This window comes from Acanthopagrus latus, chromosome 17 (genome assembly GCF_904848185.1).
Source record: "Acanthopagrus latus isolate v.2019 chromosome 17, fAcaLat1.1, whole genome shotgun sequence".
In the NCBI taxonomy this organism is placed as follows: domain Eukaryota; kingdom Metazoa; phylum Chordata; class Actinopteri; order Spariformes; family Sparidae; genus Acanthopagrus; species Acanthopagrus latus.
In genome coordinates this window covers 30,185,260-30,213,203 of record NC_051055.1, presented here as the reverse complement: position 1 = coordinate 30,213,203, position 27,944 = coordinate 30,185,260, and the positions used below count along the sequence as shown (strand labels likewise).

Below are 27,944 nucleotides of genomic sequence, written 5' to 3'. Positions count from 1 at the left end.
GGAATATATATTTGTATTATTACATCACAGCCTCGTTCCAACAAACTGAAGACTCGGAGTAAAAAACATCAGACAGTTTATCTGAAACATCTTTCAGAGCACAGTACATGTATTTGAGATACTTTACAAAATATTTACATAGACTTACTTTTTATTTTTGTGTATTAAACCAGAGAAAACAAACTAAAGCTAAAGGAGTCTGCTGGGAATCATTTAGTGTGTTTTTATGAAATACCGACACATCAGGTGAGACTGGTCTTGGTCACAGTTGTTGCAGTATTTCGATCTTTATATTCACTCGCAGCCTCGTCAGTCTCAGACGGACGAGTCTCGTCCACCAGCGGAGCGACACACAGCTCTACACCGGGTCCTCTGACATTTTAAACAACAGTCAGTGAAGCTTTTAAACAAAATATTCTCAGAAATCTAACAAAACTTTGGTTCCCATTTAAACCCAGTCGTAACTCCAGCTGGAGTTCAGTGAGATGAACCGTGGGGTGGATCTCAGTTTCTGTGTTCAGGTTCAGATCTTTGAACTGACGGGTCCTTTCACCAGACCCTGCTCTTTACGCATCACCGGCGCGTAAATGCTGCAGTCGCGCGCCTCGCAGAATCCCGGCACGCCTGCGTTCCCGACCATGCCGGGCTGACCGACCGCTCCAGGGAAACCACGGGGACCTTGGGGTCCCTCCATGCCGTTTTTGGGTTCGGCCGGGTTACCTGGTAAACCTGCGGAGAGCAAATTACAACATGTGATGCAACACCAGGTTTACAGAACTCAAAGAAACGCTGTTAACAATGTTTGCAGCTCAGAGAAATAACACACACACGGTGCACAAACTGGAACAAACCATCTAAAGTAGTTTTAGTTCAACCAGCAGCTCAAAACTGAGATGAACCACGATGATACAGATTCTTAGACTTCATGAATGATTGTGTGGAGATGAACAGTGATTCACCTCTGACGCCTTGTGGTCCATCAGGTCCTGGGTGACCTGTACCTGGATCACCTGCGAGGCCTTTAGCTCCTTTTTGTCCTTTTGAGAGAAACACAAAGAAAACTTGAAAACTACAGAAATCCATTTAGAAAAGCTTTAAACTTCTTTGCTGTCAGAGGAAACTTCTGATAAATCATTTCCTCATTTATGTTCAATCGCCAGTTTATGTGTTGATACCTTTAAATGATTGAATTTTATTGCTTCAATTATAATGTCGTGCCCTAAAATAAGTAAATCGCTCGTCTCTGGTTTGTTGTTTTTCACAGGATGTCAAAGGTAACGTAGCCAAAAAAGTCAGAAATCTGCAGTGAGACTGTCGAGGAGGAAGACGATAATCAAAGAGAATACCACGACTCACAGCCTGAGGTTTTAATCCTAAGACACAAATCATATGATTAAAAAATCAAAAATGCTGCTCAGCACAAAAACAAATAATTAGAGTAATTAGAGTAATGACACCTGCAGCACAGAGCTCAGTGAATGACATAAAGTTCTGAAATGTGCTCTGACCTCTTTTCCCCTCCGCTCCCTCCTGTCCCTCCAGTCCTCTGTCACCTTGAGCACCTCTGGCTCCTTTGGCTCCAGGTTTCCCAGCTTTACCCTGAGAGGTGGAGACGGTGTCAGATGAGGGAGAGCAGAGAATCACAAAGTCACTCCAGACACGACTGTATCAGGATGAGGTGCAGAAAAACCACCACGGGGGTCGGAGTGGAGAGCTTTATCTTCTTACCCGTTTGCCAGGTGACCCCAGCGCCCCTGGAGCTCCCGGGGGCCCGATGAGCGTCCGGTTGTTGATGGGGCAGCCCTGAGAGCACTTGGCCCGGATGGAGGAGGCGTACTGGGACATCTGGGCCGTGATCACACCTCTGCAGAGCTGCAGGACCTGCTCGTCAGTCAGACCAGGACCCTGCAGGACAGAAATCGATCTTTTAAAAAATCTGTTTATTTTACAGTAATTTATGGATAAATGAGCAGGTGAGCGGAGACATGAAGCACACTGATGACGTCACTCACACTGGGACCAGGGGCTCCTTTGGGTCCAGCTCGGCCTTTCACACCCAGGTCACCGAGTGGACCGCGCTCTCCTCTGGAACCTGGGATGCCCGGCGGGCCCGCGGGCCCGGGGCCGCCGGTACGACCGACTGCACCTTTCGGTCCACGCTGTGAAATGAGAGGAAGACATAAAGATCAAGTCTGTGAAGGACAAACAGATCGTTGTGCTCAGACTGTTCATGTCTGAGTTTTATTCTCTTTAATCACTTTCACAATTTGCTCCTTCTGGTTTGGAGCTGAACTGTTTCATCATACTGGGTTTCAATCTGTGCAACGACTCTAATCTGATCTAATCTGAGAGCAAATCGAGGACAAGGACACTCTTATTGGAGCGATAAGAATTTATTGTGTTACTGTTTTATGACTTCATGACTGTTTTTGAAACCACAGTGTCGTAAAAATAACAAATAAACAAACCTCGTCCTTTGAATTACTCCAAGAAAAGTTATTAGAGGTTAAAACCCAACGAGTTACTTTCCATTTCACACCTACAAGTTTTGTGTGACGTCACATATTTTTCAGACAAAGTGAGTTTTGAGATCAGTTAGTCCACCTCAGCATCACAAACACATCTTCCTCTTCCTTTCTAAAAATCTATTGTTTTTGTATCTCTGTGATGTGAAGGTAGAAAAATGGAAATGGAGTAACAACCTGTCCTTTGTTTCCACGGTCACCTCCGCCTCCCTGGAGGAAGAAAGAGAAGAAGAAAAAAAAAAGAGGAACAACCTCATTAGTGAGCAAATCCCAGCAGGAAAGAGGAAGTGACATGGAGGTTTCATCATCATCAGACTGTCAACAGGTAAAATTACCTTCTTTCCTTTGGCACCTTTAATGCCTTTCTTCCCTGCTGCACCCTGCAGGAAAAACCCAACACGTGATCAACGAAACAATCTCTCATCTGACCGACTGACAATAAAGGTTGTGTTAGAGTAAACATTGTAGAACAGGACAAACAAGGTACAAGAGAGGACGTCAGATGAAGGGAAACTCCCGTCTGAGGTGTATTTGGGTCGTTTAACGTGTTCATGTCCTGCAGGTTGGAGACAGACTGACTGTCCTGAACAGGAGATTAACACCAGGTTTGTGTATCTGTTACAGTTTCAGGTACTCACTGCTGCTTTTCTTCATTCAAGTTCATAAACAAACTTGTTGTGTGAGCAGTTTTCTTACTGTGACGCTCTTCTGCATTTACTCTTCTTATAAATAATAAAAAAGTCTAATTAACGTAAATCAATTTCCGGCTTCAATCAACAGCTTTGGCTCGTCTAACGTCGTTCCACTTCACCCTCCCTGCTCATTACGAGTAACATCACTGAACTCGCCTTATTAGTCCAGTTTTATCTCTCAAACATATTTATTTTTCTAAACCCAGAGATTTGACTCGAGCATTGCGACTTTGACGTGATATTTTAGGGTTGTTAGCTGTAAAGGATTTGAATCAGTCATAATGAGAAGCTGAAATGATGATGAGAAAGAGTAAATCTGTTCGCTGTTTGAATCTCTCAGACTCTCGCTGTGTGAGAACGGCCAGTTTGCGGGTTTTCTTTTTGAGTAAGTTCGACTCAGAACAGAAAAAACTTTCAGTCACAGACTTTGCAAACAACTGTGAGATAAATCTGCTTCCTGGCACTTAATGTTTTTATATGGAATACAACATTCCCAAACACTGTTCTATGAAAGACAGACTGAGATGTTTTCCTGTAATTCCCTGCTGAGTTGTTCTGACGTTATAAAATCCTTGATGACAAAAAGCTTTGGAGAATAAAAAAAAAAAGAAATATAGACATTATCATTTATTTATTTATTTATTTATCAATTTCCGGCTTCAATCAACAGCTTTGGCTCGTCTAACGTCGTTCCACTTCACCCTCCCTGCTCATTACGAGTAACATCACTGAACTCGCCTTATTGATTAGTCCAGTTTCATCTCTCAAACATATTTATTTTTCTAAATCCAGAGATTTGACTCGAGCATTGCGACTTTGACTCGAGTCGACTCTGTTTTGATGAGTTGCAATTTGACTAGACAGAAAATAAAAGACGTGAGACTCGACTTGGACATCAGAGGTTGAAGACTTGTGACACGATGACCTGACTGACTCGTCTGTATTGACTTTAGTTTCTTGTAGTCTTGCTGTCAGTGTTTAACTCAGATGATTTTTTGATTGAGAATAAGCAGCTTTATTATTATTATCCTTGTTATTCTTTGTGAATATGTTCAATCATCTGGTCAATATTATCATTATCTGACTGGCACTTGTACTTTATCTTCTCTCTTTAGAGAGACTTTATGCTACAGGGACGACTGACGTCACTCAGGTCGGGAGACTTGGACTAATTAACTTGAATCACATTTCTGTGTAAAACCTGCAGTGAGACACTTTGTGGGTTTCCTGATTTCTTCTCACTGTCGCAGCTCGATCAGCTGCACAGGAAGTGAAGAATTTACGAGTCAGGCTGAGTCAGGCTGAGTCAGGCTGAGTCAGGCTGAGTCAGGCTGAGTCAGGCTGAGTCAGGCTGAGTCAGGCTGAGTCAGGCTGAGTCAGGCTGAGTCAGGCTGAGTCAGGCGGAGCCCTCGCTGTCGGTCATGATCACACTCAAACACACCTGGAAGCTGCCCAGTACAATCACAGCCTGATCTGTTGGCCACTGGAACAGTTAGAGTTGAGTGCCTTGCTCAGGGGCACCTGGTTGTTGGTAATGAGGCAGGAGAGAGTGCTTCCTTTCACTCTGCTCACACAGATTTATGCTGCCTGTCCCAGGACTGAACCTGAAACTGCAACCGTCCAGAAACTCTCTAAATCTCTTTGAAATTCATTTCTGAGCAGCGAGAAGTTCTCAGATCTTTAACTTCAGAGCAGTTTGACAGCACAAACTCTTCATGAGGCAATTCAGAACCGTATGTGTGATATATTGTTGCTAATGTATTAATTCATTGTGACTTTCCACCTGTGGAGCTGACAGAAAACAGCCGAGCATCTCAGCCGCGATCGCTTCAGTTTTAAAACAAGTTATCTGAGGAGTTTGTTTCCGTGTTCAGACTCTCACCTTCTCACCATCAGGTCCCGTCTCACCTTTGGCGCCCTGGAAGACAAACAGACCGTCCATCACTCAGCGTAACCATGAAGCACACGACAGAGACGGCCTCATCGCTGTCGCAACACATCCACTCTGATAATCAGTACGTTTATACTGTGCTGGTGTTTGTACCCACAGTGCTGCCCTGCAGGCCCTTTGGTCCTGGCTTCCCCGGCACTCCGGCATCTCCTTGTTCTCCTTGAGCTCCCTGTTGGACAGAAAATCACTCGATCACTCAATGTGATTAACCCGCGATGAAGAGATGAAGTTAACGATGTGGAAATCTTCCTGGTTTTGTTGAGTTTATTGTTTGTTCCTTCTCCCTTCACAGACACGAGACACGATCCTGAAGGATACAAGATAAATTGTGCAACTTTTGTCTCGTATATGTAAAATATGGATATTGATCTTGTATTGATGAGCTGATGATCGATGATCTTCTGTGTCAGATTTATAAAGAAAAACATTAAAAAAAAGGAAGTTCAGACAAGGAAACATTTCTCTTGAGTAAAACTTGAGAGAGAGAAAACTTTACCAAGAGGAAGTAAAAGACCTTCAGTGTGTAAACAACCCGTCAGTAGGTTTTTCACCTTCATTCTCAAAATGTCAAATTCGAGGGAAGTGTGAACAAAAGCTTTGTTTTTAACCTTTATGGTCAGACAGTCTGGACATTTTCAAACATTTTCAAGCTGTTTTTTATTTTCTGTGTGTCATCATTAAAGACTTAAGTGATATTTTAGTTCCTATAACTAAAGTTCTGACCAGTTAATGATGAGAAGCTGAAACGATGGTGAGAAAAAATTAATCTGTGTCACTGATTTGTTCTCTGTATGAATCTTTGAGGCTTTCGCAGTGTGAGAACAGCCGGTTTGGGGGATTTCTGAACAGTTTGACTGTTGAGAAACATTAAATCTGAGAAACCTCAAAATTAAAACTGAGAAACACAATCCGCCACCTGTTTCTTTCCTCGTCCTCACAACTCGTCTCCTGCGGAGCACCACACGGTTCTACACTCGGCCCCGTTTTATTTTCTTATTGCTTTTTTTGTTTTTTAATAGAATACAACATTCCCTTCAATTATGTGAAAGCAAGATGGAGATCTTTCCTACTTGACTGTAATTTCCAGCTGAATTGTTTTGAGGATACAAAATCCTGGTAGTAGTTTTGGTTCTTCTGCTTGTCAACATTAAAAGGGTTTTACGTGATATTTTAGGGTTGTTAGCTGTAAAGGATTTGAATCAGTCATGATGAGAAGCTGAAATGATGATGAGAAAGAGTAAATCTGTTCGCTGTTTGAATCTCTCAGACTCTCGCTGTGTGAGAACGGCCAGTTTGCGGGTTTTCTTTTTGAGTAAGTTCGAAAAAAACAACTGTGAGATAAATCTGCTTCCTGGCACTTAATGTTTTTATATGGAATACAACAGTCCCAAACACTGTTCTATGAAAGACAGACTGAGATGTTTTCCTGTAATTCCCTGCTGAGTTGTTCTGACGTTATAAAATCCTTGATGACAAAAAGCTTTGGAGAATAAAAAAAAAAAGAAATACAGGCGTGATCATTTATTCTGATAAACAACAACCAGCTTCTTCTATTTTATATCTGAAGCTAAAATTCAAAACACATGCTTTTCTACTTACTCCATTTAATATTACACGATTCATCGCTACAAACGGCTCTGAGTGAAAATAAAACATGAACAGACGTTTCCTCTCCAGATGTGAGCTCTGGATTAAAATACTGTTTTAATCAGATCTTTGTTCTTGTTTCTTTTCGCTCTCAGGGACTTTCCCCTTTTTTGTTCCTCATTCACTTTACATGACAACATAATATTACAACAAGGGTGGAACCTCCCGAGAACCAAAACTTTGGGAAATTTTATTTTTTATTAAGAACTGCAGATGTTTTCACATGTGATACTTTGAGGTTTTGAGAAACTACTTTCAGACTTTCAGCCACAAGCGACTTCTGCAGACAAATGATTTTATATTTAACTTCCCTGCTGGATGTGTTTTCAGCAGGATTTTCCTCGTGGAGCTGTGATTGGCTGATCTGTGTTGCAGGTTTGATTGCTCATGTCTGAGGCACAGAGTTGCCAGGTTGGACAGTTTTACAGGTTTAAGAGTATTTAAGATTCACATTTGCTTGTCGTGAGTAAATCCCTGACTGAACACAAATCGATGCAACGAGTAACTTTCACTTTTCACTTCAGATATTCTTTTGGCTTTTTTGAAATCTCATTTATTCACTTCGCTGATCTTAACCATCCTCTATTTCATTTTCTATCTCCCACAAACCCCAAAACAGAACATCAGGGTTCGTGTCTTTCACTTCAAGGTGAAACCTAAATAAAACCCTGATGGAGTTTTTGAAGCTTCCTGTCAGTATAAGTGGTTTGAATTCGGCCACATACCTCCATCGTATAGTGGATGATATCAAAGTTTAAATAAGTCTTTCCCCAAACATTCAGCATTCACAGGAAAGCCCTTCTTCTTTCTTTTTTAAACAGAAATCACACTTACCTCATCCTTCATGTTTATTCTCACTTCCCTTTTCTTTTTAACACCAGCAGCAGAGACGCTGACAACATGCAAAAATCAAAATGTCAGGACACCCCCGACCGTCTCTACTGGCCAGAGGCGTTTAAACAGGATAAAGGTCGAGATGACTTTTAGTCCCCGACATGAGTCAAACTCTAAAAAGACTTTCTGTTTAAATGTTTACTCAGGTGAAGATCCAGTAGGTCCACAGGAGACATGACAACTGTTTTCAGAGGCTGATTTCTCCTCATGAGAGTTAGGATATATCCTTGTAAAGTCCAGACATTCATCCCTTCCTGTGCAAATGTAGTGTGACTGACACTACACTCATCTCATCAGGTTTCAGATGCCTGAAAAGTCTAATTATTCAGTATTTAACAGTAAAAAATTCTGAAACTTGTTGTTGGAAAATGTTTCCTTAGTTGGTCCCGACTGATTTCCTCCAGTAATGAAGTCTGCAGAGGTTCAAACTCCAAAAGAGAAGATATGATGATGTGAACAATAATGAGAGTCCACCTGTGGAAATACAAGCCTAGCTCTTATTTAAGGTGGCTAGTTTATCCATTGTCTTTATGTCTGTGCTGTTTGTATTTGGCACTGTGACGGACTTTGGGCTGCAGGTCTGTGTGAGAGCTGCTGTATAAAGTTCAGTACAAATGAATCAATCAAATGTCCAGAATCTTAGTCAAAGACACTTTTAGGACATCGTTGGGATCAAACCTGTTAAATTCTGCACACAGGACAGTTTCTAACCGTTACATTCACACACTTCTGGCTCAGCAGGACTCAAACTGCTCACTCACCCCAGCACCGACTCTGCCTCGAGGTCCCCTCACACCACGATCTCCTTTACTGCCCTGCAGACGTACAACAGGCATCATGAGACTGAGAAGAAGTTCAGCTGTTTGATTTTATCCAACAGACTGATTTTAAACAAATCCTCTGTAAATGTAAAGGTCAAGTATGTTTCTTTAAACGAACAGTTCACCCAAAAAGTGAAAATTCAGTCATCATCTTTCCTCCACAATCTGATATAAAGTCTGGTGAAGTTTCGTAGTCATCAAAACATTTCTGGAGCTTCACAGTAAAACATTACCAAACAACAGAAATGTTTTGTGGACTATGAAACTTCTCCTGACTTTCCATCAGCCTGAGGAGGAGGAGATGATGATTTCATTTTCTATTTCAAGCTGAACATTTCCTTTTCAACATTGAATGCAGGAAACCTGCTCTCGAGATTATTTTAACTGACTGAATCATTTCCCAGGTCGTCATTTATATCATGTACTAACAATAATAATACAGTATAGAGCGTCTTATCAGTTCCTGCAGCTCTGCTGTTTTGTCCTAAAGTGGCTGTCAGGAAATTGTTCTGGTTGAATCATCAGTACAAACAATACGACACTGAGGAAAAAATCCAATAAATCTAAAGTGTCTCAACGTGGATCCAGTCAGGAACGTCCAACCACAGAAAGATTTCAAAATTCAAAAATGTCTTTTATGTTTCTGTTTAAGAACATTGAGGTTTATAAACTAATCAATGACTGAAATGCAGGAGCCATTATATTCGTTACCTTTGGACCAAACTGTCCCGGCTCTCCCATCACACCCGGGACTCCTATAGGACCCTGAGGAGACAAACAGCAGCGATACAACAGTTAAAGATGGCGGACAGTTTGTAGAGATTTGTGACAGTACAGACTGATCAACTCACATCTTCTCCGGGGTCACCGTCACTGCCAGGCAGGCCTCCCTGACCCTGAGTGCCCTGAGAGATAAAAAAGACAAAGAAGAACTTGAGTCGACTGAACTAAAACTTATCAGTAACATCATCCAGTCTTTTGTGTGGATTTGTCCTTTTCAGATGTGGTTTCAGACGTCACTTCACACCTGGCATTAGTGATTACCTGTGATCAGATCTCACTTCCACGAGGCAAATAATCACAGAACTTAATGTGTGGCATTCGCCGAATTTACAAGAAGGCCAAAATAATTAAGAATTTATTGCAGACAGAGTTTCACAGAGTTTATAAAGTGTCTCCAACTCAACAACTCACTAAACTGACACATTTGTTAAGGGAGTCTGGGGACTTTCTCCACGGGGACAAAGAAGTCGCCTATATTGTTCCTGTTTAGTGTTTTTGTAACATGTGACATGTTTAGATCAATAACATGCTGCCACAAACTGACACTTTTTACAAGGAGACAAACAACTTCAGCTGAATCATTTAATGCTGAATTTACAAAAAGGACACAATGAGTCAGAATCTGTCAGAGACACAGTTTCACTACGTTATAAAGTTTGTTTTAACTCAACAACTCTTAAAATCACCACATTCGTTAAGGGAGTCTGGTGATGTTGTGGTTACTGGTTCACTTCATTCAATTTACAAGACGGTTTCTTCACTGAAGTTCTCTCATTTCTTCTGCATCTGTACTGGTGTTCTGGGTGTGGACCAGTTAAACAGGAGACAGTAGTGAGACCTGAACATATTGAAGGTTACAGAACGTGTCCTTTGTATGTACTTTTACTTTTGTTTACATTTGCACATTCTTGACCTTCATTCACTTTTGCTTCTACATTTTTGGCCAACACCCAAAACCTCCACCTCGACTGTGGCTGCAGTTTTGCTTTCAATTTTCAGTTTTGAGTCAAAGCTCTTCTTTCTTCTCATGTGGTTTTATTTACGTTTCATGTAAAAGCCTTTGAGGCGTGCGGTCTAAATGTTGATGTTGATTCTTGATCTCTTCATTCCCACAAAGCTCAAAGCTACAGAGAAAACTTTGGGACATTTCAGAAACTAAATCAGGTGCTTTAGTCATTCCCATATGTGTCACTGGTGCTGCCCAGGTGGTGCGATCACATCTAAAAGTAAACAGAGATAATCACCTCACTTCCAATTTTACTTCACCCTGAAACCATCACAAGTCAGATGGTCTGCATGTGGTATTGACTTAAAGAAAGAAAAGTGAAAGTATGAAAACCCGTTCAGCCATTTTGGTATTTTTCTTACTTAACCTGAAAGTTTCTGGGGCAGTTATGTGTTGCATGAGAAAATACAGTTCTTACATGAGAGACAGAAACTTTCCTTATTCCTCCTGGGAAAGTTCCTTTTAACAGAAGTGCAGATACTGACTGACTCACACAGCACTGCAGCATCTAATCATCCATGAATCATCCAAGAATCAGATAAACTAAGCTTTCATATGGAGAGTAAGACTGTGATTTTCATCAGAATTCCGTTGAGATTAAGATAGTTGTGGCTCTCTTAATCTCAAAAGTGATTTCACCACATAAACTCTCAGAAACTACTACTGTCATCAACTTAATTAGAGAGTAAAACACTTTCTAGTGGCTTTTTACGTCAAGATTACAAGAAAACCTAATTAAAAAGGAAGCACGTTTGTCCACTCTGGGCTTCTGTAAACAATGACACAAACAGTGACATAAAACATTTGACTTAAACCTCCACTTGGATCTCAAATCCTCTACTTTTCTTCAGTCTGGATGAAACAAATGAGATCCTTGGTGGTTGTTAATGAGCTTTAGATGAGCTGAAGGTGTTGATGAACCAGGTGAGCTGATTCTTATGGCTTTGAGTCTTTAAGCTAAGCTAGGCTAATTAAGTCTCTGAATAAGTCTAATAAATATATATATAAAAGAACATATTTGCTCATCGCCAGCTCCGCTGATTATTAACATCCAGGTGTAGGACAGGTGCAGCAGCTCGTTAACAGACACATTTAATCTTGACCCTCTGACCTGCGGCTGCATCGTGATCAACACGCTGTGTATTCGTGTCTTCATAACAAGACCCATCCGATGATTTTGGTTTAACCACAAATTACACAACACTGTTTCGGTTTTCTTTACCTTTTTTGTGATTCCTTCAATCAAAACAGTGAGATCACAGCGTTACGCACATGTTTACTTTAACATTCAACTTCTAAACACATCACATCGTTATGACGTGGTGACTTTTGTTTGTAGTCGGCACCGACGTTACACCTGAGGACTTCACCTGCCTTCTATCAGCATGTTGAGGAGGAGATGGTGACTGAATCTTTTTGTTATTTTTCAGTGAACTGCTCCTTTAAGAAATTTCAGCAGGTCACCTAATTAACTGAGATCCATCCTCTGGAGAGCCTGAGCTACTGTTAAAGGAATGTGGCTGCCGGTAGTTTGAGTCATTGTGATTCAGAACGAGGGTCGTCACCCGGAAACTGAAACCCCACAGAGACTGACGAGATCGTTATCACACACACACACACACACACACACACACACACACACACACACACACACACCCTGTACAGTCAGATACACTCAGTGAAGAATGTAACGTCCCATCAGTGATGACTAAAAATAAACTACAGTATGTAAATAAAAACGTGTCTCATGTACGTTTGTACCTTTGGTCCACTTGGTCCGAAAGCTCCCGGCTGTCCAGGATAACCCTGACGAGGACAAACAGAATATTTCACTCAGATTATCATCAACACATCTCTGCACAATAAGGAGTGAATGATTACAGATTAAAGACGATGAAAAAGGAAGGAGAAAAATCCAGAAATATTGAATTCAGGAGTCTCGTCTGTACGTTTTACAGCCTTCAGCTCAGGTGATGCAATCTGTTGTTACGTCGATGGAACAAACTCACTGAGGGAAGACGACTAAACAACAAACAACATCAGTCATGACGTGTTTACTATTTACTTCTTCATCTGTCGTAACGGAAACACAATAAAAGTGGAATAGAAGAAGTTGTGTCTGTTGAACTGAAACTGAACGTAGAGTCCTTTGTTGGCTTTAAACGTGTATCACACACACTAACAATCACAGATGGAAGTAAATTTACTTGAGTATGTCCATTTTCCGATAACTTATGCTTCAAATTCACTGTATTCTGAAGACAAATACTGTACTTTAGTGAAATTATTACCACACAAGCAATCATTTAATGTTCGGGAAACAAAAACATAATGCACATGCAAAATAATGAATGATGCCAAAGGGATTCTGACTTCAATGGGATCATTTGAAGATCAGTTTTTTCACAGTTTGCAGTGTGCAATCCTATAGTTAAATCATTAAAGTACATTTATGGAGCATATCATCATTACCGGCCATTATAATAATCTACTTTTTAAGATATTTAAAATCTTTTGAAAGCTTTAGGTCCCTGAACAGAAATCCAAACTGAAAGTAAACGGTCGGACTCAGAGTGAATAATCAGAGATTCAGATGATGATTGCGGATCATTTCTTACAGTGTATCCTCTGTCGCCGACATCACCTGGAAACCCAGGAGCTCCGGTCTGACCCTGCAGGAGAACACAGGACGGATCAGTTAGCTCTGATCTGTTTCTACCTCTGCTGGAGAGCAGATGGAAGTGCAACACTGAGCAGAAATGTCACATTTTGCCCAAATATTTATGGATTCAGTCATTGTGTGAAGGTAACTGATCATTAAGTTCCTACAGACACTGAACATTTTGTGCTCTGTTGCAGGAAAACATTCACATGTACATCAGGAACATGTTCATCTTCCTTTCCAAGTGTTATTTCAATACCTTCTGTCCGTCTTGTCCCTGACGACCCTCTTTACCTTTTTCACCAGGAGACCCCTGAGCAGAAAACACAGAGACAGCAGAGTCAGGAATAAAGGAAAGGTTCAAAACTAATTCCATCCATCCATCCATTATCTGTACACATTATACGTACGCCGCTTAATCCTCTGCAGGGTCGCGGGGTCAAAACTAATTTTTAAAAATAAAATAATTACAGTTATGGTCCAAAAACTTTATTACAGTGAATTTTAATCTTTGACCACCAACATCTAATCATTAAATCCTCGAGTCAAAGTGGACATTTGTGCCAAATCCTTCAAGGTGTTCCTGAGATATCACATTCACAGGAACAGTGCAGGTGGACAGGGTGAAAACAAAATGCCTCTGGTCATGACTGTCGCTGGTGTGGAGGCGTGAAAACTAACTAAACTAAAAAAATAAAAACTAAATTAAAAACCTGATTTGTTCCACAGAAATGTATGAGGATTAACATTAATAAAACAATAATTTCTTTTGTAAACCAGATGAAATGATAAAATCAGATATAAACTCACTCATCACTTAATTCAAGTCTTTAATATTAAATGTGGGTTTCTGTTGATTTGCATTTATTTTACTCAGGAATTATTAAATGTTGTTCGCACTTATTTTAGAACAATAAAGTCAGAATGAATCACACGTTAGTTACATTATTCTAAGTAGTTTTATATAATAAGTGTGAGTGTGTGTTTGGGTGTTTAAGACTTTTCCTTACCTTGATACCTTTACCTCCCCTTGGTCCTGCAGGTCCAGGGTCACCTCGAGGGCCCTGTGAACAAACATATAGACATGAAGATTAAACAACAAACACTATAATATTACGTCTGGCTGGTTAAATAAAAAGGATACTGAAGCATAAAAACAACATATATAGAGTAGAAATGTTTACATTTTGGTTGTTGAGTTCTAATAAACTCAGAAATTAATTCAGATAATTTATTGCGAGTTTTGAAACAAAGGAAAACGTAATTAATGTCACATGTTGTGTAACAGCAGCGGCAGGTGTCGGCTGGTAAAACCCCCCAAATGAACCACCAGCCTCCTTTATTGCATCACTGCTCCATTCTGATGTGGTGGTAGAGGCTCCATGGCAGCAGGATGACGGCAGGTGGAGGAAAACAATGAAGTCTGGGTGATTTCCAACGGTGAGAATAAACAAACACTGGATCAACAGATGACGGACACCTGCATCGCTACACAAACTGACCCGAGGTTTCCCCGACTGTTATAACTCATCATCTGCCTCCGAGTCTTAACTGGACGAGACGTTTCATGTCAGGAATAAAGAAAAGTTTCATTTTTACATCTGTGTCTTCATTATTCGGCCTCAGGTGGATTTTTTGAAATGCAGTTTGTTAGTTTCCAGGAGTCAGATGATGCAGAGAGCCGATGATCAAACACTGTTTAATATCAAATATCAAACATCAAACTCAATTGTTTGTCTCTCTGATTACTTAACTGATGCAGTTTCTGATTCTATTTTTGAAATCATGGATAAAATATAAATCTTTTAATGCATTAGCATAATATTTAACCTTTTCTTATTTTTATCTTCTATTTCTCTCTCATCATTGATTCGTGTCCCACTTTACAGTTTCCATTCTATTTTATTTTATCTCGCTGTATTGTTATAAAGAAGTTAAACACACAGCGCAGTACTGATGTGCAGATCAATACAGAAATATTGATGCTCCCTCTACCAAATCTTTCTGTCCTGTAAAGTGTCGTATCAGACAATAATTATCTAAACTCAGTGATTTGAGGTAAATTGTTTAATCACAGTAGAAAGTTAATCAGTCAGTCTAAATGTTAGCCAGGTGATAGGAACTACTTCTCCTTCCAGCTCAGAATATGATGAGGAGGAGAAGAAAGATGCTTCCTCAGAGTCCTTTGACCTCGGCAGGTATCATCCAGGTACAGAGAGTGAGAGAGGCAGTGTGAAGGGGATGTATATCGATTAAATATGTGAGGTTTTAGCAAACAAACAGAACTGGCAGTAACGTGTTGTTTCTTGTTGTTGACTTGGACGTGTGAGAGGCTGCGTTGTGCTTCCTTACAGTCTCACCAGGACCTCCGACTCCTCCGCGAGGTCCCTCCATCCCGACGTCTCCCTGTCGACAGGAAGAGGTGGCACATTTTAACAAAACGCAACATATACTATCATTTTCACTGGTGATAGTTTATCAAATCACAGATGATTGTAACATTTTCCGAAAACAGAGAAGCTTCGAGTTTAGATTTCAGACACCTGTGTTAATATTAAAGGTTAATCCCTGTAGTGTGTGTGTGTTTGTGTTTACCTTCAGACCCAGCTCTCCGGGCTCGCCTGGGTCTCCTGGAAGTCCAGGTTCTCCCTGTTGATGATGAAAGACTCAGTTAGTTACAGACATAATTATTCATTTATTATTTCATATCATAAGTCCTCACAGGTTCATTTAACCAGAAGAATCTAGAACTTTTTTACAGCGAACATGTTAAATGCAACATGTCGCTTCCTTGTTTTTGATTTTCCTTCTTAAATCAAACTAACACAACTTTACAAACAGTTAATAACAATCACTGTGGGATGGACAGTGAACTCACCATGGCTCCAGAGAAACCAGAAGCTCCGTCATCTCCCTCAGGCCCGACGTCACCCTGTAAGACGAGATGTCAAGGGTCAAATACAAAATTAAACAAAAAAGAACAACAAATGAATTTAATTGTCTGAAGAACTAGCACATTAAAATTAGCTATAAATGAAGTTTGATTAGTTTGGATCTTTTTGGACACTGTAGACTATTTGGAATATCCAGTTCAAATCTGTAAAACAAGAACAAAAGTATCTGCAAACATCATGATTCAAAACTCTTAACATGTATATTTATTTCACATCATGACTCTGTATTGTTTAACTGTACTTGTTTTATTTTATTGTCTACATAATGCGATTCCACTTTCTTTCTGCCCGTTTTAACTTTTACTTTTGTTTGCTTGAAGTCTTTAATTTCACTTTCATTTTCTCTCTCTATCTAATCTGACTTCCACAGTCGATGACAGTGTTGTAACCACAGGTCGGTGTCAGGTATCAGTATGAGTCATCACACATGTTGGTTTCAGTTTAAGTGCTGCGGTAACATGATTTACTCACCACTGGTCCAGTGTCTCCTCCTCTGCCTCGAACCCCTTTGGTTCCTTTATAACCCTAAAAAAACAACAAAACATTTAATTCAGAAATCGATTTCCTGCTGAACTCTGCAGCAGCACAAACACCTGAACACACAACTGTAACTTGATTCTTATGTTATGCAGCTTTTCTCCTCATGAGTGCTGTTATAATGTTAATAATGCCGCTCACCTCTCTGCCTTGAGCTCCTGGTTCACCTGATTTACCCTGCAGACCTCTGGATCCCTGACAGGAGACAGACAAAAGTAATCAGTCACAGATCAAGACAAGCATTATTGATCGATTCCCGGTGGGTGTTTGCATGTTTACTAGGACTGCGCGTCTGCAGAGTGATGCTACTTTAACCTGAAACACACAAATCTGAAGAAGAAGAAGAAGAAGAAGAAGAAAAAGGTGCAACAAGACATCTGGTTGAACCTCAAACAGAGAAAAACAATGAAGAAAACAGGACAAAAATAAAATATTTCATTCATATTTTGTTTGTTTCATGTATCAATGTGAGGAAGGTAACATCAGATCTGTGTGGAGGGTGTTTCTGTCTCCCATCAAGCATTAAAATGTTCTTATTTGAGGGCGATATTCTTAAGTTTCCCATTTCCATCATCATTTAATGTGCATAAAAATACATTGATGGAAGCATGTAAATACGTGAATATGTAAAAATTCTGCTATACAGAATGTGTCTGTGTCATCAATCAAGACATTAAATACAATAAAAACAACAAAGACAACACAAATCATCAGACAAATGTAACTATATGTGCAAACGTTAACAGAACTTAATTTAAAAAATGTATAGATGTATGTGTATATATTAGACAGATATAGACCTTTTCTCTGAAAGGTTTTCTGTCTGTCTGTATAATCATGTACAATCATATAGTTTCCATCAGAGGACCTGGATGAAGCAGTAGAAGAATTTAGAGAAGCAGAATTATTTGTTAGAGAGTAACAGCGCCTCCTTCAGGCCGGACTGTGTAATTGTGTGAGTAAACCAGGGGACTGTGAAGGTGTTCCTGTGTTTCTTTATCACTCCCAGGAAACAGGAAGGAGAATGATGTGATGAAGTGACTCGTTACCTTCGGTCCTGCAAAGCCAGCGAATCCGGGCTCTCCAGGTTCACAGTTACACTCTGTCGGACCCTCTTCCCCGAGCGCTGCATCTCCCCCAGATTCCTCTGATGAGTCGGTGTCTGGAAACTCAAATGGGACCTGAAACACAACAAAATTAATCAGCATGAACACAAAAACACTGTAGAGTGGCTGCTGACAGACTGGGTGAAGTTCAGATATTCATCTTTTGCTGTAAAGAAAAGGGAGATGATGATAGCGAGACTTTTTAACTGATCTTGTTAAACTTTACACTTTTACGTCAAATTAAACCTTAAAAGTTCCTTCATTGTTTCATAATTATGGCAAAACGTGTGCAAAGTGGAAACATTAAAGGGAAAAACAAATTAATCTGATTCATCCAACCAAAGTGAAGCACTTAACGTTGCTAAAGCTTTTCTGTCTGAGGGAAGTTCGATGACTTAAATTCAACATTCAGTTAAATTCATGTGGTACGACTGAAAGCTCCAGCTGCTGGAAGGACCACCTGGAACAGGAGCTGGTACCTGCCACCCTCACCTGCATGGTCTCTGTGTCCTCCTTGGCGTAGTGGGACTCGGCCGTGGTGGCGTAAGGGAAGGAGTCCTCTGTGATCATGGTGACCTGGGTGGGGGCGGGGCCATAGGGGTCGTAGTCCGCCTCCTCGGGCCTCTGGTCCTCGTCGTAGCTGTGAGTCGGCTCAGGTGGATATTCTGATGGAGAGGACGGGACAACATTAAACTCCTGGGACAAACCTTGATCCAAAACTCATCCAGAGGATCCCCTTCAGAAATCAAACTGTGAAAAAGAAAATGTACTTCAGTTGAAGTGGAGGAGAGGATGACTGAGTTTTCATTTTTGGGTGAACTGTTCCTTTAAGAACCCCATTTCATTATGGAATAAGGTCACAGCTAAAATATAGATGAATATGTACATTTGTTGTTCATGTGAAGCTATTCAAAATAATGCAGAGATGTTTATTTACTAAATGATGAATGTATGAGTTGTATGTTTGGACAAAAAGCACATCCTGCAGGTCACATACGATCAGGTAAGAATGAACAGAACGAGTCACTGTGCTCACCTGGTTGAGGAGAGACGACGTTGTCATAGTGGTCGACCAAGGAGCCTTCATAGGTGTGTTCCTCACCTGGACAGACACACACACACACACACACATCAGACAGCATGTCAGACCTGAATCAGCTGGTCGACTCAAGCAGCACACAGGTGGCTTTTTTATCTGGAGGTATGATTCTTGTTTCAAGTGCAAGAAAACCCAGGTTCAAATCCTGAGTGACATCTCAAATGGATGAATCTACAACGCTGCGTCTGCAGGAAGTAAAGAAGGACACAGTGCATCACATAATTGTATGTCTATACACCTGCATTGTCCCTGATGAATGAATAAATATATAATACGTATCTTGGTTTTCATGCAGCTTTCCACCCAACAATAACAGCTGTCTCTTTGATATTCAATATAACTTTGTCCTACAAATTTCTCTCAAAATAAAACAAAATAAACACTTGTTCACCAGAAAACATGCAAATAAAAATAGTGTTGCTTGTTTTCTAATTTTGAATCAGCTGTTAATCATCAATGAAACTGGAATACCGTGATACGATAACTTGAAAAACATCCACATTAGATACTACAACATTTTATTAAAGACAGATATAACAGAGCTTGAGTACTGTGTGTTTTTTAAGTTGATTTAGTCTTGAGAGTGTGAGGAGGAGGGCGAATAGTCAGCTCACTGTCAGAGAGAAGAGAAGGTGAGAAGAAGAAGCTGGTACTGGTGGGAGAGAGGACTGGAACTGATTCCAATCGATCAATATTTATAGTCTGTTTACAGTTTAGTTAAGGATGATAATATCTATCACAGCAGCTCGTGGCAGCTCTGACCTGAGTGGTATCCAGAATATTCTTCCTGGCCGAGAGAAGAGGCGACACAGAGCGTGAACACCAGCAGCCCTGAGAGGAGAGACGCCTGCAGGGGAACAAAAACACAGCAGCATTTATTTCTTTATTTCTCAGTGAGTCCGTCACTGAGTGTTTCAAGTTGACTACATTCAAAAAGGAGAGATTGATTTTGCGGCTGCTGAGGCCTCAGTGACACTCTGCTGGTGTCTGGGTGAGAATGAAACCGACTGAGAGGTTTCTTTGTTGGGGTGAAAACCGCTGACTTCTTCTCAGACTCTTCTGACATTCCTGAAGCTTCACTGTGATCCTGAACACCGACCGAGGAAACCCTGAACATTTAAACACACTGGACAAGCTGCTCGTTGGACTCTAACACGAGGTCAATAAACTTAAAACTCACCAGAACATAATTTCCTTGTGTGGATGAAATCACAGATTGAGTTTGTGAGAGTTATAATGAATTATGGCAGCTGAACTATTTCTGCTCCTGCTCTTATAAATCCATCTTCCACGACTACATCTTTACTTTTAACTTAAAAGACCTTTTAAACTCACGAGGCAGATGACTGGAAGTACTTTAGTTTTACTTTTTGTCAACAAATTCAATAAAGCCGGCACTTTTTCTTTCGATTTTGTAAAAATGCCGCAAAGTTCATAAGTATGTTTTTGTTCACTAGACTAAAAATAAGAAGTCCAGAAGAATATGAAAGTCTGGACAGCGTTGAACAGACACTGTAAAAAGTTCCACTTGACTTCTAATTAAACATTTCTGCCACATTTCTATGTAAGAAGTTTTATCCTGAAGAGACTCGTTCAATCATTCTCGGGCTCTGCTTAATGAACAGTACGATGGCCAGTATTTTCTTTTACGCGAGATAACTTGTAGTTAACCTGAGTATAAATCTAAAAATTGACAGTAAGAGGAGCTGCAGGACCTCTGGGGCAGTGAGGTGTGACACTTCCTTTATGTTTAACATGTTTTGATGGATATTTGTGGTTATCATACAGAAATAATCTGATATACTGTTGGACAAAAACGCCACTTCTCTTGTTATTTTCACAGAGTGTGACTGTGTGACAATATAGGAGCTTCTTCTCTTCTCACATTTCTGGGAGAATAAATCATTTTTGTTTCACTCATCAATACAAATCTCCTACAAGCTCCTCAATACAAGATCAACACTGATAAAAAATCTTCTATATTCATTAAACACAATAGCACAAAGCCTCCAAACAAAGACAGACTAAGAATAATCATCCTTCTTTGTTAAACACATACTGCTGAACGTAGATGAGCACATCTGAGTTCCACTGTTGTACTGAAGAAAGAGTTTAGTACTAGTATGACATGAGTGTGTTTCAGCTGGTTTCTGTGTTCAGGTCGTAATAACAGTTGAGTTAATCAAAACATGTTGTAGTGTCAGAGAAGTGTCAGGTAATCAAGAGAATGAGGTTGATGAGCTTTCAAGAATATCAGACCTCCTTTTGATGCTGACGACTGGAGTTGCAATGAATATTTGATCAGAAGAATATGTATGTTTTTGATAATCAATTAAATATCAAAATAACTTCTCAAACAAAAACGTTGAACATTTGCTGGTTCCACCTTCTTAAATGTGAGGAATTGCTGCTTTTCTTTGTCATTTTTGACGGTAAATGAAGAGTCTTTGTGTTTTGGACTGTCGGTTGAACAACAGAAGAAATTTGAAGATGTTAATTTGAGCTAAGCGAAACTATGACGGGCATTTATCACAATCTTTTTGACATTTTATGGACTGGAAACGATCACTTGTGAAAACAAAGACATCCAATTACATTTACAGAGAAATAACATCTGCTAACATTTCAGTGAGGACATCACAGATTTAAATTTCAGGCTATAATGACTCTTAGGTCTGGTACATTGGTAGAAAACCTTTGAATTACAAGGTGTAACTAACTCATGCTGCAGCTCTGATCAGTTTCTCCAAACATCTCTTCAACTGACATTTTTACACTATTTTCTCCCAAATTCCTGCACGTTGAATTATTCAAATTTAGTCCCAGTCGATCCAAATCAACTAAAATTCTGTCTCCAGCCCCATCAGGGGTCTAAATCAGACTCCACACCTGCAGGGCCCCTGACCAGACCCAGACCGACAGCCTCTTACCTTATCACTGGAGGCTCCCATGGTGCTGCAGAGTCCACCAACACCAGACCAAATCCTGCACAGGACACTTTCAGGATACAGATGTGGACAAAAACGACCTGATTTAGCTTTCCCTGAGCTCCTCTTCCTCACAGCATGATCACCCCGCTGGTTCCCCCTGTCCTCTCTCTGTCTCCTCTCTCTGTCTCTGCAGGATCCCTCAGGTTCCCAGGCACTGACGGGGGCCTCACCGTCTTTTTGTTTTTTTGTTCTCGTCTTCAATCTCTTCGTCTCAACAGGGTGAGAAATACCTGAACCAGGACCCAGCACCAGCAGAGAAACACCAAGACAGAGAGAAAGAGAGATGGAGAGAATGTCATGGCATTAAAGTCGTAACTTTAAGCCTCTTCAATTCTTTTCACGTGACATTTACTGATGAAAACATTATATTGAATGTTTTACAAGTTTATCACCTGCATCAAAAATATGTGCAAGACTTCTTTATCTTATTTATAAAATCTGTACCAAAACAAGTACTTTGATTGAAGCTGAACTTTCCACCAAATTTAAATCAATTTATAGATTTATGACATTTTACACAACCAACATGTGCCTGGAAACAGAACCTCCGCACCAAACGGTTAACTTGCAATTAGACAGTTTGTAAGAGGCTGCAAACACTTTCCTGGATCCCACAGATGAGATTCTGCAGCAGCCCTCTGAACGATAAATTAAATGTTGTCAAAATTAACTTCATTATATCAAGAACAAATCTTTGGCATTGTTGTGTCTCAAAAAGATTTCCTAAAAGAATTTAGAACATCTTAAAGACGTCAAGTTGACAGAACAAAACAACTGTATAGACTTTATCATGATTAAAAAGTGATCAGGATATAAGCTGATGGGCATCTTTATCAAAAATGACAGATTTATTCCTCAAATGTGAGAACTCACAGATTTTGACTTAACATCACTATCAGATTATTTTTGAATTTTCACCGTGTTTAATGATGAGCGCAGAAACTGCTGCTCATCTTTCATCATTTTCTAATAACAGAATAGTTTAAACCTTCAAAGTTTAATAAAGGACCATAAATATTTAGCTTCATGAGTTTAGTGACAACCACGTTACATAAAGGTCATTAGTGGTTTTAAAATGAACTGCATGTTTTAAATGCAATCTTGTTTTTTCTGAATAGGATTTCAGACATTTTTCACATGTGGCCCTCGTCCTCTTCTGTAAGAATCAAACATTTTGTGCAATTTTTCTAAATTAAAAGATTAAATAAATAAAAAAAAAAAAACTTCTTTGAAACCAAGTTTTCAGATTAAAAGATCCTCCAGAGTTCCCAAAGACCACAGAAACCTTATGTAAACACTTGCAGGGACAAAAGAAAATGACGCCTGAAACAAGAGTGACCTCTGACCTCTTGATAAAAGTGTGCCAGCTGTGACACTCCTGCCCCACATTCCATGGAGGCTGTGGGTTCTCAGCCAATCAGGAAGAGGTGGGCGGAGCCTGTTCAGGATTGTCAGACATGTAATTACACTGTAAAACAGAGTAGTAGTATTTAAGTTGATATTGTTTGTGAAGCACGAAACGTTCAAAATGTTGATGTTTGTTCCCAAATCTTTATTCCCAATAATTTCTTTCCAAAATATCCACATTTAAAATGTTTCGACAGTCGACACGTTTGGACCTGTAGAGGCTGCAGTGACCTCTGACCTCCTGATCTGAGTTCTGCTGTTGCTGGACCAGCGTCATCACTTCTCCATCTCCCGCTCCTCTTTCTTCTTCTTTTTCTTCTTCTTTCGGTTGTGGTGGTGGTCATCAGGGGAGCGAGAATCCCTGCAAAGATCCAAAACACAAACTGTGACACTTGGGGACTTTCACTAACAAAGCTACGTTTTACTAAATGTTAAAGACCAAAATATTAGCTGGAAAAGATGTTTGACAGTAAAACTTCCAAAACAAAATCACTGATGTCAAGCATTGCGTCATGAAGCAAAAAGAACTCAACCATAAATTCATTCTTTCTCACCTCTCCTTTTTCTTCCTCTTCCTGCTCTCTCGGTCTCGACTTCGTTCCCGGCTGCGATGGCGCCGACTGTGGGAGTGACGAGACTCTGATGACGCTGACCGCCTTTCATCCTGCCGATGCCTGACAGAGAAATAAATAAGATCAGACCTTCAATTTTATTCACTTTAAAAATACTTCTCATGTACAGAATGAACATTAAAGAAAACAGATCAGGAGGTCAGAGTTGTACCTGTGGGAGGAGAGTTCCGATCTTGTCGACTCCTCCTCGTCCTCTTCTTCTCTCCACTGTCTGCTGAGCTCCCCTGAGTGGACGCTGATCACCTCTCTGATCACCTGCAGGTTATAACAAATGACTTCCTGAACTCATCTAAAACGCTATGAATTTTAAAGCTCTGGTGTTTGCTGCATATTCTCAGACACACAGAAACACCAACATTTCTCAGACAGTTCACAGAATTCCTTTGAACCATCCAGGAAGTTTTTACTTGTTACTGTTTGTTATTTTCACATCTAACAACTGATGACACTGACGCTGTCGCAGTTTCTGCACAACCTATTTTCAAGGTATTCCAGTACTTGATTCTTTCCCCCTCAAAATTCAAGCATTTCAAGCACTCTGTGTGTAGCCAGGAGAACTGTGCAGGGTAAAGACCCAATGAAAAATCTACCTCTGTGTAAGACTTCTTGGTGATGTGAACGTTCTTGGCTCGATAGGACTGACGCCGCCTCTTGTAGTCCCTCATCTCTGCCATCAGCTCCAGGTGAGTCTTTGGTTCATTCTGTTGATCATCTAAACACAAACAAACCGATTAATTTTACCAGAGCAACAAGCTGAGAGAGAAAAAAACTGCTTTTTCTAATTCACTGAAATAAAAGTGAAATTAATCTCTTTCAAAAAGCCAAATAGAAACTTTTTTTTTTAAACTCTGGTGCACAAACAGTTAACAGGGCTTGGATAAGATTACTTCAACCCAAATTATCTGATTTGACAGGTAGTATTGGATCATCCTGATGTTTGTTAGTCTTACCCTTCTGGAGTTTGGACACCAAATCTACATAAAGATCATCATTGCTGGAGGAAGCGGCTTGCTTCTCTTGGCTGAAGACACCGGCCACGTGATCGTAGAGAGCCAACCGGTCGGCCACGGTGAGGTCACACGTGGCACGCTTGTGGTTCTGAGGCACATCGACAGGCTGGCCCGAGTACTGACCTGATGGAGGATCAGAGAGGTTTTACACACAAGTCACCCCAACAGTGTTCACTCTGAAACACTAATAATACATCATGATGGGTCAACATGTTCCTCGTCAGGAAGCCAGAAAGTATGTATTTTTAAATGATCAAGTTCCCCATCCTGATCATTTTGTACGGTTGCTGTCATGTAGTTTACAGTAACATGCTCCTGCTTATGTGTCTAAACTCCCCTTTGACTCAGCTGCAGCTTTTACCTGTTGGATATCACCTGCTTTGTGATCAAATCAATTTCTCAGTGGAATTATTCAGGAGTCAGTTAATATTTTGCACAAGTACTGTGAATCTTTATAATGGATTAAAAATGTTCCACTTTAAATAGAGATTACTTTTATCAACATTCATTTTCACTGACCAGTCTGAATGAATGAGACTTTCCCCAACACGTAAAGGGAAAAGAGTGTGTCTGTGAGTGTGTCTGTGTGTGTGTGTGTGTGTGTGTGTGTGTGTGTGTCCCCCAGCCCAGCTGTGGTTTGAAAGGATATCATGTTAAAGGATACAACAGGTAATCAGGTAAGCCTGAACCAGAGCAGCAGAACTTTGCTAGAACCCAGCTCCTCTCTAATACTCACCACTGTCACTGCAAACAGAACACACAACACACGGATTACAAGTCAGAAGAAATATTTAATAAAGGTGACAGTCCCGACTTCAGAAAATACTTCTCATTGACTGAGACTTATTTAAGTGAGTGTAATATGAGTGGTGAAGGGAGGTTGATGTAGGTTGATGTTGGTTAATGTTGAGTGAGCACAAGATAATCCTGTAGTGACATCTAGTGGTTTGTCAATGCATCTGCAATGTGAAGTCTAACTACGTGCCTTTGCTTCTAATGATGAACTTTAACATCTCATGACAGCATGGAAAGCTTCATCACATCAGTGGAAACTGTGTTGTTGTGAATAAATCAAACTAACCTTGCCAGAAGACTCCTTCCATCTTCATCAGCGGCGCAGCAGATCTCGCCTTCAGGATCACTTGGTGCTGGGTGGATTTGTCTGCATGAAGGAATCAACATAATGTCAAATGAATTATATATCAAAAAAACATGTTTTCTGGAGGTTGTTAAGATAGAAAGCACACATTTGTAGCTTCTGTCTTTAAACTCACTCTCAGCATAAAACGTTCCATCAAAGAGGGCAAAGCTGAAATGGTTATACTTTTAAATAAAAACGATACGATAATTGTTTTCAAGAACAATGACATTAAAGAGTATGGTTGTTTAAGGTTTCCTCATCTTCCTCTTCGAATACATTCTCAGCAACAGTGATTACGAAAAGTAACAAATAAAGACTTTTGCAGTACCTTTTTTCTCATTCTTCTCTCAAAAGGATGAATGACATATAATTTATCCATTTCTCTTAAGCTGAGCTTGGATCTATACCGACAGTCTTCAATAATTACTCACCCATCGTGAAGCTTCTGACGCTGCTCTTCTCATAACACACAGACGGGTCGACCATCTCCGCCTGCAGAAAACAGATAACACTTCTCATTTATATTTTAAGGATAAAGTCTGGAAGAGTTCATGTTGTTCACAGAAGTCTGTTGCATGAGGAAGAAAAGCTTTTGCAGTCTGTGGTCTTGTTTTTGTTTATTATCAATCAGATGGAGGTTATAAAACTGACCATCAGGGCATTTTGCAGTACATGTGGGCTGTGTCTTATTCTGACACATTACTTATATAGTTTCAGTGAGAGTCACGTGTCTGTTACCTGCTCATCAGATGAATAACCCATCTTCCGGAGGCTGCAGGAGGCTTTATGTTTCTCCATGCTCCTCACTGGGACTCTGTGGTTGGGGTCGTAGGGACACAGCTCCATTGGTTCCTGGGAAAACACCACAAACACCAGAAGAACATATAGTGGGTTAATCATTTTATAGTTTACAAGACTACACACACATATCTGCATTCTCGCTGCACACACATCTGTTTTTCATTGTATATGTCTGACTCAGAATGCCAGAGAAAGTGTGCTGAGAATGTATTTGTCGTAGTCATTTGTGCAGGGATATCTTCACTTAGACCTCCAGGATTATTATTGAACACAGCTTACTCAGCTAGAAATTTGCACACCTCCTTTTGGTAGGGGTAAACCTATGTGGATGAACTACATAAAGACCTTCTTTGTGGAAACATGGCTATATTGCAAGGAGAAGTGCTTGACGGTACATACGCATTTTAGCATGGTGATACAATACAACATGTTCAGTACCTGGGTACAGATCAGTAGAAGGCAGGAGATAAATTAATAGAAAAAAGCATATCCACTCCATCTATACACATGAAACAAGATGGACTCATTGAATGAGTATGTGAAGCCACGTGAGAGCATCTTCAATTCATAATTCATCATCAAAAGTCCACCATGGACATTAGCTTTTTGTTTTCGGTGTGTGGCTCAGCGGAATACAACTTAGACTCGTTACAGTCTTTTCAGGAAACACAAAATGTACATACAACTGTACTGACGGATTTATATATACATTTATGTGATTAACAAAATACATGAGGAGAAATTCCAGAGACAACATGTTTAAACATTTTGTTAACTCGTCGACTCGTTATCAGAAAACCAGAGTTAAGCTGACGCTTTTAACGTAAACTTTTAGCTAACGTGTGGCCAGTGTTAGCGAATGTCAACGTTCAAATAGCTGACGTGAATAGCCATCTCGATGTCCCGGTCTCCTGCTACGATAAAACTGAATGAACTTTTTAAAATATTCTCATTTTGACAGAAGACTAGCTAAACGCTGACACTAGCTAAATCAACGTTAGCTAGTTAACGTTAACGGTTAACGGTTAGCCAACTTACCCGGTTGTAGTCTCGCGACCATCCTAACGTTTTATATATCTTGTCAAGCTGTATTTTACAGTTTTCGGTGAACTCTTCCAGCTCCTGTATCCGGTCCAGTCGGTCCTGAAGAGTTTTTATTTCAAGTGAGTCGGACATTTTTAATTTTTAACGCCAGGACGCTGAGAATTTGCCCCCGAAATCATCCGTGTTTTGTATTCATCGCATCGGCAGCCATGTTGTCTGGGACTTATGACGTTGTCGAGGCG

At 40.2% G+C, this 27,944-nt stretch overlaps 2 protein-coding genes across 4 annotated transcripts; both read right to left on the bottom strand.

Annotated features, from left to right (window-relative positions):
- Nucleotides 1-59: 59 nt before the first annotated feature.
- On the bottom strand, nt 60-24,335 carry zgc:113232 (uncharacterized protein LOC541546 homolog). 3 transcript variants are annotated; one of them, XM_037074319.1, is made up of 30 exons: nt 24,297-24,335; nt 23,858-23,961; nt 23,629-23,748; nt 23,313-23,435; nt 21,608-21,897; nt 19,440-19,524; nt 18,615-18,680; nt 18,071-18,243; nt 17,522-17,653; nt 16,614-16,667; nt 16,407-16,460; nt 15,860-15,913; nt 15,577-15,630; nt 15,334-15,387; nt 13,992-14,045; nt 13,241-13,294; nt 12,938-12,991; nt 12,081-12,125; nt 9,382-9,435; nt 9,242-9,295; nt 8,471-8,524; nt 5,266-5,337; nt 5,100-5,135; nt 2,861-2,905; nt 2,703-2,735; nt 2,013-2,159; nt 1,729-1,905; nt 1,509-1,599; nt 960-1,037; nt 60-729 (listed from the first exon to the last, which is right to left on the bottom strand). In XM_037074319.1, the coding sequence occupies exons 3-30, from the start codon at nt 23,735-23,737 to the stop codon at nt 524-526; spliced, it is 2,502 nt and encodes an 833-aa protein (XP_036930214.1). In that variant the 5' UTR covers nt 23,738-23,748; nt 23,858-23,961; nt 24,297-24,335; the 3' UTR covers nt 60-523. The 3 variants fall into 3 exon arrangements, with proteins under 3 accessions (XP_036930214.1, XP_036930215.1, XP_036930216.1); XM_037074320.1 differs by lacking the exons at nt 23,629-23,748; nt 23,858-23,961; nt 24,297-24,335 and adding an exon at nt 23,014-23,105 and having other exon boundaries at nt 23,313-23,354; XM_037074321.1 differs by lacking the exons at nt 23,629-23,748; nt 23,858-23,961; nt 24,297-24,335 and adding an exon at nt 23,014-23,135 and having other exon boundaries at nt 23,313-23,332.
- LOC119006039 (U11/U12 small nuclear ribonucleoprotein 48 kDa protein-like) lies at nt 24,297-27,944 on the bottom strand. The gene is made up of 7 exons (XM_037074367.1): nt 27,697-27,944; nt 26,596-26,709; nt 26,289-26,349; nt 25,798-25,878; nt 25,453-25,460; nt 24,657-24,839; nt 24,297-24,418 (listed from the first exon to the last, which is right to left on the bottom strand). The coding sequence occupies exons 1-6, from the start codon at nt 27,832-27,834 to the stop codon at nt 24,681-24,683; spliced, it is 561 nt and encodes a 186-aa protein (XP_036930262.1). The 5' UTR covers nt 27,835-27,944; the 3' UTR covers nt 24,297-24,418; nt 24,657-24,680.

Coding starts and splice junctions, on each gene's coding strand:
- LOC119006039 (XM_037074367.1), bottom strand. CDS start 27,834: ATGTCCGACTCACTTGAAATAAAAACTCTTCAGGACCGACTGGACCGG. Junction 26,710..27,696: donor GGTCGCGAGACTACAACCGG/GTAAGTTGGCTA, acceptor GTGTTTTCCCAG/GAACCAATGGAGCTGTGTCC. Junction 26,350..26,595: donor GTTATTCATCTGATGAGCAG/GTAACAGACACG, acceptor TGTTTTCTGCAG/GCGGAGATGGTCGACCCGTC.
- zgc:113232 (XM_037074319.1), bottom strand. CDS start 23,737: ATGAAAGGCGGTCAGCGTCATCAGAGTCTCGTCACTCCCACAGTCGGC. Junction 23,436..23,628: donor AAGAGGAAGAAAAAGGAGAG/GTGAGAAAGAAT, acceptor GGATCTTTGCAG/GGATTCTCGCTCCCCTGATG. Junction 1,038..1,508: donor GGGAGCGGAGGGGAAAAGAG/GTCAGAGCACAT, acceptor TTCTCTCAAAAG/GACAAAAAGGAGCTAAAGGC.